Genomic DNA, 12717 nt, shown 5'->3' with positions numbered 1-12717 from the left:
AATGTGTAACCTTAAGTTATTTGTCTTTTTGTAATTTCTAGATTCCACAGGCCATAGAGATTTTCTTCTGAGAAGAATTGTGTTTAATTTTTTGATACCAACACTGAACATTCATCAGGGAACTTTCCTGAAGTTCAGCTCACGACTCCCTGCTGTGTTTGTGCGAGGAGCAGGACCCACACAGGTGAAATCTTGGCCACACTCACCTGTAAGAGGACCAGCAGAGGACACTCTTCACTCTCTGGTGTCTGAGGAGTGTGAACTGCTGGGGTCAGTAAAGACCCCAAGTAACTCGACCAGAAGAAAACTGTTGTTTGCCTTCCCGCCTTGTTTTGCAGTTCTGCGGTGTGACCAGGGACGGCCGCGTGCGTGTGCAGGGTCGCCGCGCCGAGGCTCCGACCGAGGGACGTGTACGCAGTGTCTTCAGTACCGTGTGGAAAAGACGTTTTTATTCTGATCACAGTTAGTTTGAGAACTCTTTAAGTTCGTGTCATACAAAATGACTTACTGTATTATTCTTTTTTTATATAATGTCTAACAAAAAATGCAGCTGCAACATTTTCATTCCTGTTAATTTTGTTCTTTAATTAAATGACTACTCATTGCAGGAAATTAACCTGGGTGTTACAGTTTCTTGGGGTTGGGGTGAGAGATTTTTTAGAACAGGATGTGAAACGAGTCCAATTTTATTACTTTTGAGCCATCAGAAGCCAAACACATAAAGGAGAATTCAAACTTCTCGTGCGTTTTGTTTTGTAAATTCTGTTAGTATACGTGGTTTGTGCCTTAGAAAATCGAATTATCCTTTTCAAGTTAATTTAAGTTTATGTATCATTCAGTAATGAACCTAGAAATAAGTAATAACTTGTTGAAAAATTCTACCAAAAGGAAAATTATGCCCTCTTTAAGAGTATTTTTAATTTCATATTTGCAAACATTATTAAAAACTCTGTTATAAGAGACAAAGGTTTAGCTGGAGTGGAGATCATAAAGAGGAAACTTACCCTGGCACAAATGTAAAAGGTAATCTTGGCACAAAGGGGGAAAGTAAGTTAAATAAAAATAAATGTTCCCTGAAATACATTTTTACTTGGCCTTCGAGTAAGCATCCTCGTGAAAATGAGCCCTCCCTCCTGGTCCATCGAGGCAGGGAGCACAGTGCTTGGATAAGGGCTTTGGGATCTTGCTGAACCTGTGCCGAAATCCCAGTTCTGTGCCATTCGGCAAGGTATTTATTTCCTCTTCAGGAAGCTCTCCCACCCCCTCCCGGCCCCGCCCCACCCCACCCCAGACTCTCTTTCTCTCACACACACAACACTACTGTAATCTCTAAATGAGATAAAGGAGGGACAGTGGCTGAAGTGCCAGCACAGTGCCCGGCAAGGTCTGTCCACCGCGGGTGTGGTTGCCAGGTAGCCCTGGAGCTGCCGAACCTCGCCTGTGACTTCTCACTGCTCAAGCTACCTCATTGCTCTCCTTGACTTTTCCTGTTCTGCTGCTTCAAGGCTGCAGTAGGTCAGGCGCCCGTGGAAACTGCTCAACCCTTGTGGTAGCACTTTGTCCTAAGGGACTTGCGATCAGTCCTAGATGCTAGCAAACATACTGTCAGTTTGTGGAATTGGGGTCTTTTATAAGAAATCACTGTATGGTAGAAAAATTCCAGCTCTACCTCTTACTTGCTGTGTAACCTTCTGTGAATCGCTTGACTTCTCTGAGCCTCAGTTTCTGTGTCTATGAAATGATATCTAAATCCTTTCTAATGAGAAGCCAATCCCTTAATTTTATAAGCATTTATGTGTATGTAGATATATTGTATATTTAATATATATATGTGTGTACTCTTTTATACATAAGCTGTTACTTGTGGCCAGTCAACCCCCAAAATACTTATTTTCTATTTTAAGTACATACTAGCTCCCTATTTTATATTTTATTCAATTTAAAATATTAATTGGAGCCAGACTGTGTAAAAATAAGATTTCAATCTCCATCACCTAGAAATATCCATATAACTGCTTACTGTGAAGCAAAGAAAGGAAAAAGTTTCCCTTATTCTAGAAATCATTCTGGCCCCCGAAGCAAAAAGGATCCGTGCTTAGAAAATAACTAAACTGCAGCTATAGTCAGAGATAGTCTGATAGATGGGACACATGTTCAGGGTTTTTTGCCCAAGTAAAGACCCATAACTAATAGATAAATAAAATTAAAAATTTACGATAAAATACAAGATATCCAAAGCAGGGTTTTTTGGTTTGGTCCAGACTCAAGGGTTCTAAGATATCATAAAACCAGAAGACATTTTCATTGTAATCAAAATATTTGCAATGGTATCTAACTTCTATCACTGTATTTTTATTAATCATAAACTCTTTCCCTAAATTGTATTTCCATATTTCATGTTCTTAGCAGGTATTACAGAGGATGAGATAACCTAAAACTGTGAATCAAGTATGTGTATTTACTCTGCCCCTACTAAGTGTATGGAATCCTGCACTAAATAAGTATATGACATGGCATCTCAAATCTCTCTCATCCTAGTTAGTTGGAGGAACAAAATTAAAAAGCAATTAATAAATCACATGGTACTGGTGATATACATGCATATGTATATGAATTTAAATATGCTGTATAAATTTGAAGAGAAAGTTTATATTCTTAGGAGCCTGAAGACTTAGAGAAAACAATTCTGCTTTCTTATTCATAACAATAGTATCTGAATTATAAGAATTCTTCATGAGTGCTACTAGTAGTAGTCGTTAATGAGGTTTTTGTGCATTGACTTTATAACTTATTTTTATTTTAACAAAATAAAATGACAAAGTAAACAAAATTAAGTCATTAAAGAAATTGCTTTTAAGGAGTTTAAAAGACTTTAAAAACTTAACTGGTAATTTTGTGACAGGAAATTGAATCGCGTTTCGAAGCATCAGGTTTTAAGCCAGTGTGATAGGGAGAACAGTACATTGTGTGACTTTGTAAAAAAAGTACATTTCAAAAATTTTAAAGAGGCTTTAAAATTATGTAATTTTTGGACAATAGAAATGGATTAAAAAACACCTAACATCAAGAGGTCCACCGTGTGGAAATATATGGTAATTACAAGTCTAAATTTATTCTAATATATATTGGAAGTTTGAAAGTCAGTTTTTAGCTACATATCCACAGTTCTTCAATAGCAAAGTGCAGAAATGCAAAATTCTAATTATAGTGTTAAAATTACTAGTCCCACATTATTCCAATACCCATTTACCCAGTTTTTTTTCCAGAATTTTTTTTCAGAGTTTTTCACGTGAAAGAAACATCTCAGAAGATGCTCATAAACAGCTGAACTTACGGAAAGTCAAACTGACTTCAGGTCCTTCCTGTCAGGAAGGACCTAACAGTTTGCTCCAATTTTTACATTGCTCAGACTTCTATTTTAGGTGTTTATTCATAGCACTTATGATTCTTCCATGCTTACATTTTAATTCAATATGTTAATGAACCTAGACATAAATATGAACTCACGTATGATAACTCTGACTGGGTTAACTGTTATTAGGTGGTGCTGATGGAATGGCTGAAGAAATACCTCTAGCAACTTGGAGAGCTTCACCCTAGGCCCTGAGGTGAGAGACAGCAGAATTCGTCACCCTAGACTGCCAGTTTAAGGAAGAATTAAATGCTAGACGAAAACCACAGTCTACTGCCCCCTCAAGGATGTGCTGGGCATCTATGGTATCAGGATTGGGTGGCATTTAAGTCTCTGTAGTGATGTCTGTAGAGTTTAGTATTTAAGTTTCTGCCTGGCTATACTAATGCTGCAAAATTTTTTCTCTCTTCCGTGACCCTTCCCATGTGTTCTTCTGGAACAGTTAACCATTGTACAGCTCCATTTAATTGAAGTGTCGTAAACCTGCACCAACATCGTGTTAAATTGTGATCCAGGTAAGACGTATAAGTCATTAGCAACAATGCTTATTTATTTTTTAGTATGTTTGAAATAGGAAAATCAAGAAATGTTAGCTATATTAGTTATTTAACATAATCATTAACATCTACTAATGCAAAATTGATTTAAATCACTATAGTAAGATAAATTGAGGAATAAATTTTGTAGTAAAGAACAGAGATCTGATCTTCAAAATGTTTCTTCTAAACTAGGGGTCTTGCAGACTACAGCCCACAGACCAAATCTGACTTTTTTTTTTTTTTTAATGGTCTGCAAGGTAAGAATTGTTACTTTTTTTTTTTATTATCTAGAGTGGGATTTCTGGGATATATGCTAAATATATGTTTAAGTTTTTAATACATGTTAAATTGTTTTCCAAGGTGGCTGCACCACCTTGCACTCCCATTAACAATGAATGAGAGTTCCATTATTCCATATCCATGCTAGCACTTGACATTCTCAGTCTTCTTCACTTTAGGCATTCAAGGAGTTGTGTATTTGTACAACATTGTGACATTAATTTTCCATGCAAATGTCTTATTGTTGGCTCATTTGAGTTGTACTGGTTCTTTCTTTGTGTGTGTGTGTGTCTGTGTGTATTTATTTTTGTGGGGTTTTTTTAACATCTTTATTGGGGTATAATTGCTTTACAATGGTGTGTTAGTTTCTGCTTTATAACAAAGTGAATCAGTTATACATATACATATGTTCCCATATCTCTTCCCTCTTGCGTCTCCCTCCCTCCCACCCTCCCTATCCCACCCCTCCAGGCGGTCACAAAGCACCGAGCCGATATCCCTGTGCCATGTGGCTGCTTCCCACTAGCTATCTACCTTACGTTTGTTAGTGTATATATGTCCATGCCTCTCTCTCGCCCTGTCAGAGCTCACCCTTCCCGCTCCCCATATCCTCAAGTCCGTTCTCCAGTAGGTCTGTGTCTTTATTCCTGTCTTACCCCTAGGTTCTTCATGACATATTTTTTTCTTAAATTCCATATATATGTGTTCGCATACGCTATTTGCCTTTCTCTTTCTGACTTACTTCACTCTGTATGACAGACTCTAGGTCTATCCACCTCATTACAAATAGCTCAATTTCGTTTCTTTTTATGGCTGTGTAATATTCCATTGTATATATGTGCCACATCTTCTTTATCCATTCATCCGATGATGGGCACTTAGGTTGTTTCTATCTCCGGGCTATTGTAAATAGAGCTGCAATGAACATTTTGGTATACATGACTCGTTTTGAATTTTGGTTTTCTCAGGGTATATGCCCAGTAGTGGGATTGCTGGGTCATATGGTCGTTCTATTTGTAGTTTTTTAAGGAACCTCCATACTGTTCTCCATAGTGGCTGAACCAATTCACATTCCCACCAGCAGTGCAAGAGTGTTCCCTTTTCTCCACACCCTCTCCAGCATTTATTGTTTCTAGATTTGTTGATGATGGCCATTCTGACTGGTGTGAGATGATATCTCATTGTAGTTTTGATTTGCATTTCTCTAATGATTAATGATGTTGAGCATTCTTTCATGTGTTTGTTGGCAGTCTGTATATCTTCTTTGGAGAAATGTCTATTTAGGTCTTCTGCCCATTTTTGGATTGGGTTGTTTTTTTGATATTGAGCTGCATGAGCTGCTTGTAAATTTTGGAGATTAATCCTTTGTCAGTTGCTTCATTTGCAAATATTTTCTCCCATTCTGAGGGTTATCTTTTGGTCTTGTTTATGGTTTCCTTTGCTGTGCAAAAGCTTTGAAGTTTCATTAGGTCCCATTTGTTTATTTTTGTTTTTATTTCCATTTCTCTAGGAGGTGGGTCAAAAAGGACCTTGCTGTGATTTATGTCATAGAGTGTCCTGCCTATGTTTTCCTCTAAGAGTTTGATAGTTTCTGGCCTTACATTTAGGTCTTTAATCCATTTTGAGCTTATTTTTGTGTATGGTGTTAGGGAGTGATCTAATCTCATACTTTTACATGTACCTGTCCAGTTTTCCCAGCACCACTTATTGAAGAGGCTGTCCTTTCTCCACTGTACATTCCTGCCTCCTTTATCAAAGATAAGGTGACCATATGTGCATGGGTTTATCTCTGGGCTTTCTATCCTGTTCCATTGATCTATCTTTCTGTTTTTGTGCCAGTACCATACTGTCTTGACGACTGTAGCTTTGTAGTATAGTCTGAAGTCAGGGAGCCTGATGCCTCCAGCTCCGTTTTTCATTCTCAAGATTCCTTTGGATATTCGGGGTCTTTTGTGTTTCCATACAAATTGTGAAATTTTTTGTTCTCGTTCTCTGAAAAATGCCAGTGGTAGTTTGATAGGGATTGCACTGAATCTATAGATTGCTTTGGGTAGTAGAGTCATTTTCACAATGTTGATTCTTCCAATCCAAGAACATGGTATATCTCTCCATCTATTTGTATCATCTTTAATTGCTTTCATCAGTGTCTTATAATTTTCTGCATACAGGTCTTTTGTCTCCTTAGGTAGGTTTCTTCCTAGATATTTTATTCTTTTTGTTGCAGTCGTAAATGGGAATGTTTTCTTGATTTCGCTTTCAGATTTTTCATCATTAGTGTGTAGGAATGCCAGAGATTTCTGTGCAGTAATTTTGTATCCTGTGACTTTACCAAATTCATTGATTAGCTCTAGTAGTTTTCTGGTAGCATCTTTAGGATTCTCTATGTATAGTATCATGTCATCTGCAAACAGTGACAGCTTTACTTCTTCTTTTCCGATTTGGATTCCTTTTATTTCCTGATTGCTGTGGCTGATTGCTGTGGCTAAAACTTCCAAAACTATGTTGAATAAGAGTGGTAAGAGTGGGCAACCTTGTCTTGCTCCTGATCTTAGTGAAATGGTTTTTCACCATTGAGGATGATGTTGGCTGTGGGCTTGTCATATATGGCCCTTATTATGTTGAGGAAAGTTCCCTCTATGCCTACTTTCTGCAGGGTTTTTATCATAAATGGGTGTTGAATTTTGTCGAAAGCTTTCTCTGCATCTATTGAGATGATCATATGGTTTTTCTCCTTCAATTTGTTAATATGGTGTATCACATTGATAGATTTGTGTATATTGAAGATCCTTGCATTCCTGGAATAAACCCCACTTGATCATTTTGTATGATCCTTTTAATGTGCTGTTGGATTCTGTTTGCTAGTATTTTGTTGAGGATTTTTGCATCTATGTTCATCAGTGATATTGACCTGTAGTTTTCTTTCTTTGTGACATCCTTGTCTGGTTTTGGTATCAAGGTGATGGAGGCCTCGTAGAAGGAATTTGGGAATGTTCCTCCCTCTGCTATATTTTGGAAGAGTTTGAGAAGGACAGGTGTTAGCACTTCTCTAAATGTTTGATAGAATTCGCCTGTGAAGCCATCTGGTCCAGGGATTTTGTTTGTTGGAAGATTTTTAATCACAGTTTCAATTTCAGTGCTTGTGATTGGTCTGTTCATATTTTCTATTTCTTCCTGATTCAGTCTTGGCAGGTTGTGCATTTCTAAGAATTTGTCCATTTCTTCCAGGTTGTCCATTTTATTGGCATAGAGTTGCTTGTAGTAATCTCTCATGATCTTTTGTATTTCTGCAGTGTCAGTTGTTACTTCTCCTTTTCATTTCTAATTCTATTGATTTGAGTCTTCTCCCTTTTTTTCTTGATGAGTCTGGCTAATGGTTTATCTATTTTGTTTATCTTCTCAAAGAACCAGCTTTTAGTTTTATTGATCTTTGCTATGGTGTCCTTTATTTCTTTTTCATTTCTTTCTGATCTGATTTTTATGATTTCTTTCCTTCTGCTAACTTTGGGGTTTTATTGTTCTTCTTTTTCTAATTGCTTTAGGTGCAAGGTTAGGTTGTTTATTCGAGATGTTTCTGCTTCTTAAGGTGGGCTTGTATTGCTATAAACTTCCCTCTTAGAACTGCTTTTGCTCATCCCATAGGTTTTGGGTCATTGTGTCTCCATTGTCAATTGTTTCTAGGTATTTTTTAATTTCCTCTTTGATTTCTTCAGTGATCACTCCATTATTAAGTAGTGTATTGTTTAGCCTCCATGTGTTTGTATTTTTTATAGATCTTTTCCTGTAATTGATATCTAGTCTCATGGCGTTGTGGTCGGAAAAGATACTTGATACAATTTCAATTTTCTTAAATTTACCAAGGCTTGACTTGTGACCCAAGATATGATCTGTCCTGGAGATGTTCCATGAGCACTTGAGAAAAATGTGTATTCTGTTTTTGGATGGAATGTCCTATAAATATCAATTAAGTCCATCTTGTTTAATGTATCATTTAAAGCTTGTGTTTCCTTATTTATTTTCATTTTCGATGATCTGTCCATTGGAGAAAGTGGGGTGTTAAAGTCCCCTACTATGAATGTGTTACTGTGGATTTCCCCTTTTATGGCTGTTAGTATTTGCCTTATGTATTGAGGTGCTCCTATGTTGGTGCATAAATATTTACAATTGTTGTGTCTTCTTCTTGGATCAATCCCTTGATCATTATGTAGTGTCCTTCTTTGTCTCTTCTAATAGTCTTTATTTTAAAGTCTATTTTGTCTGATATGAGAATTGCTACTCCAGCTTTCTTTGGTTTCCTTTTGCATGGAATATCTTTTTCCATCCCCTTACTTTCAGTCTGTATGTGTCTCTAGTTCTGAAGTGGGTCTCTTGTAGACAGCATATATACGCGTCTTGTTTTTGTATCCATTCAGGCAATCTGTGTCTTTTGGTGGGAGCATTTAGTCCATTTACATTTAACGTAATTATCGATATGTATGTTTCTATTCCCATTTTCTAAATTGTTTTGGGTTCGTTATTATAGGTCTTTTCCTTCTCTTGTGTTTATTGCCTAGAGAAGTTCCTTTAGTATTTGTTGTAAAGCTGGTTTGGTGGTGTTGAACTCTCAGCTTTTGTTTGTCTGTAAAGGTTTTAATTTCTCCCTCAAATCTGAATGAGATCCTTGCTGGGTAGAGTAATCTTGGTTGCAGGTTTTTCTCCTTCATCACTTTCAGTATGTCCTGCCACTGTCTTCTGGCTTGCAGAGTTTCTGCTGAGAGATCAGCTGTTAACCTTATGGGGATTCCCTTGTGTGTTATTTGTTGTTTTTCCCTTGCTGCTTTTAATATGCTTTCTTTGTATTTAATTTTTGACAGTTTTATTAATATGTGTCCTGGCATATTTCTCCTTGGATATATCCTGTATGGGACTCTCTGTGCTTCCTGGACTTGATTAACTATTTCCTTTCCCATATTAGGGAAGTTTTCAACTATAATCTCTTCAAATATTTTCTCAGTCCCTTTCTTTTTCTCTTCTTCTTCTGGAACCCCTATAATTCGAATGTTGGTGCATTTAATGTTGTCCCAGAGGTCTCTGAGACTGTCCTCAGTTCTTTTCATTCTTTTTTCTTTATTCTCCTCTGCAGTAGTTATTTCCACTATTTTATCTCCCAGGTCACTTATCCGTTCTTCTGCCTCAGTTATTCTGCTATTGATCCCATCTAGAGTCTTTTTCATTTCATTTATTGTGTTGTTTATCATGGTTTGTTTCATATGTAGGTCTTCTAGGTCCTTGTTAACTGTTTCTTGCATTTTGTCCATTCTATATCCAAGATTTTGGATCATCTTTACTATCATTATTCTGAATTCTTTTTCAGGTAGACGCCTATTTCCTCTTCATTTGTTAGGTCTGGTGCATTTTTATTTTGCTCCTTCATCTGCTGTGTGTTTTTCTGTCTTCTCATTTTGCTATCTTACTGTGTTTGGGGTCTCCTTTTTGCATGCTGCAGGTTTGTAGTTCCCGTTGTTTTTGATGTCTGTCCCCAGTGGCTAAGGTTGGTTCAGTGGGTTGTGTAGGCTTCCTGGTGGAGGGGACTAGTGCCTGTGTTCTGGTGGATGAGGCTGGATCTTGTCTCTCTAGTGGGCAGGTCCACAGCTGGTGGTGTGTTTTGGGGTGTCTGTGGACTTACTATGATTTTAGGCAGCCTCTCTGCTAATGGGTGGGGTTGTGTTTCTGTCTTGCTAGTTGTTTGTCATAGGTTGTCCAGCACTGTATCTTGCTGGTCGTTGAGTGAAGCTGGGTGCTGGTGTTGAGATGGAGATCTCTGGGAGATTTTCCCCGTTTGATATTATGTATTATGTGGAGCTGGGAGGTCTCTTGTGGACCAGTGTCCTGAAGTTGGCTCTCCCCCCTCCGAGGCACAGCACTGACTCCTGGCTGCAGCTCCAAGAGCCTTTCATCCACACGGAAAAAGAGGAAAAGAGGAAAAAGTCATAGATCTTGCTCTCAAAGTCCACCTCCTCAATTTGGGATGATTTGTTGTCTATGCAGGTATTCCACAGATGCAGGGTACATGAAGTTGATTGTGGAGCTTTAATCCGCTGCTTCTGAGGCTGCTGGGAGAGATTTCCCTTTCTCTTCTTTGTTCTCACAGCTCACAGGGGCTCAGCTTTGGATTTGGCCCCTCTCTGCATGTATGTCGCTGGAGGGCGTCTGTTTTTGCTCACACAGGACGGGGTTAAAGGAACCGCTGATTTGGGGGCTCTGGCGCACTCAGCCCGGGGGGGTGGGAGGGGCACGGCGTGCGGGGCGGGCCTGCGGCGGTAGAGGCCGGCATGACGTTGCACCAGCCTGAGGCCCGCCGTGTGTTCTCCCGGGGAAGTTGTCCCTGGATCCCAGGAACCTGGCGGTGGCGGGCTGCACAGGCTCCCCGGAAGGGGGGTGTGGAGAGTGACCTGTGTTCGCACACAGGCCCGTTGGTGGCGGCAGCAGCAGCCTTAGCGTCTCCTGCCCCAGAATTGTTACATTTTTAAAAGGTTACATTTGACATGTTTAAACAAGTACCTACATGATACCCTCAAATTTACCTTTTTGACCTAAAACATTTACTGTATAGCCCTTTAAAAAAGAGTTTGCCAACTCCTGGTCTAAAAACTTTTTTTAACTTTTAAATAAATATATAATAGAAAATGTTGAATTACACAGAACAAACAGTTAATTTTGTTTCTAAATAAGCTTGAAATTTTAATAAATCTGTTACAAATTTCAGACTCATAAGCTCACACTGACAGTAGTTATTTGACGTGCGTAGAATGCACATCAAGTTAGGTAAAACTAACACAGGCCCTGTTGGTATTAAAGGCACATGTGTCATTAGTGTGACAGTGAAGCACACTGCTCCAACTTCCGTTTATTTCAAATTATTGCTATCACAGCATAAACCAAAATTATATTATCTACAGTTCAAGATAGTACAACATACAGATCTCATTCAACACATTTGTATTCCTGAAAAAAATATTGAGTTATTTCCCTCTAGATGTTGTTTTAGAATATTTCCATTGGCTCTTTTGACCTAATATGTTCTTTTGTTTTTTGTTTTGTTTTTTGCGGTACGCGGGCCCCTCACTGTTGTGGCCTCTCCTGTTGCGGAGCACAGGCTCTGGACGCACAGGCTCAGCGGCCATAGCTCACGGGCCCAGCCGCTCCGCGGCATGTGGGATCCTCCCAGACCGGGGCACGAACCCGTGTCCCCTGCATCAGTAGGCAGACTCTCAACCACTGCGCCACCAGGGAAGCCCCTTGACCTAATATGTCTTTAAAAAACAGAAACTAACCATTACAAATACGACATCGTCTTTGGTAATGCAGCCTGTGTACCTCTGATTTGCCTACACAATTCTTCAAAGGTGCCAATAAAAAAGAAATCCATATGATTCTACATGACCGCTTTAAAAACAGATAGATACCATTTTTAAGTACAAGGAGAGGGTTCATTTCTTACCTTTGTATATAGAGCTGAGCACAGTACATGTCACATAATAGATGGCTCATATGGCTGGTTGACTAATACTTTATCAATTTTAATAGAAATACCAACATTATACGGGATCTGAGGATCTGAAGAGTTTTAGGAGGCACATTGGCCCTCTCTGTACTTAGCAAATTCCTCCCTAGAAACACTACATCTGTTCACTCACTTATTCACACTGTGCAAGCCTGCTTTTCCAGGCACTCTTTTTAGGTTCTGGAAATAGTGATGAACAAGGTAGACAAGGTTCCTGTCCCCATAGAATTTTTGAAGTATACTGTACAAGAAGAAAGGAGTAGGAAATAAGAGTGAAGAAAGAGGCAGATGCTAGCTCATGTACGGCCTTTTAGGCCATGATATAAAGGTTGGGTTTTACGGGCACAGAAAACCTCTGGAGAGGTTCTTTGTTGTTGTTTTTTAATTCAGGTGAAAAGGAGATAACATGAAACTAACAGTGTTAAAGAATACAGTTCAGTGGCATCTAATACATTCACAAAGTCATACGGCCACCACTTCTGTCTAGTTCCAGAACATTTTCATCACACCCGAAGAAGACCCCATGCCCTTTAGGTAGCTACTCCTCGTTCTCCCCTTACCAAACACTAACCTGCTTTCTGATTCTATGAATTTATAATTCCTGGATATTACATGTAAATTGAATCATATGTGACCTTTGTGTCTATTTTCTTTCACTTAGCCTAATGCTTTTGAGATTCATTCACACTAACATTAATCAATACTTCCTTCCTCTTACGGCTGAAAAATATTCCATTGCATAGATTTACTACATGTTTGTTTATCTGATGGCCATTTGGGCTGTTTCCACCTTTTAGCTATTGTGAATAGTGCTATTGTGGACATTCTTTTACAAAAGTATTTGTTAAGTATCTGTTTTCAATCCTTTTGGGTATATAACTAAGAGTGGAATTGCTGAGTCATATGATAATTCCTTGTCTAATTTTTTTTTAATTGTACAATTTTTC

General features: G+C 38.6%; 1 protein-coding gene across 3 annotated transcripts in view; it reads left to right on the top strand.

The window, feature by feature from the left end:
• Nucleotides 1-3952, top strand: part of PHACTR3 (phosphatase and actin regulator 3) — a gene marked incomplete at its 5' end in the record, with an annotated part of 100982 nt that extends 97030 nt beyond the window's left edge. The window contains 3 exons of one of the 3 annotated variants that reach the window (XR_013824123.1): nucleotides 42-270; nucleotides 3542-3608; nucleotides 3855-3952. Coding sequence is in view for 1 of the 3 variants with exons in the window: in XM_079899077.1 (XP_079755203.1) it covers nucleotides 42-57 (16 nt within the window). Of the gene's footprint in view, nucleotides 1-41; nucleotides 770-3541; nucleotides 3609-3854 lie in introns of those variants that run through there. The other 2 variants (XR_013824124.1, XM_079899077.1) reach the window with 2 other exon arrangements.
• Nucleotides 3953-12717: the final 8765 nt, after the last annotated feature.

Source organism: Stenella coeruleoalba (assembly GCF_951394435.1).
Source record: "Stenella coeruleoalba genome assembly, chromosome: 15".
Taxonomy (NCBI): Eukaryota; Metazoa; Chordata; class Mammalia; order Artiodactyla; family Delphinidae; genus Stenella; species Stenella coeruleoalba.
Note: the sequence above shows the minus strand (reverse complement) of the source record. Positions and strands in the feature narration are given on the sequence as shown.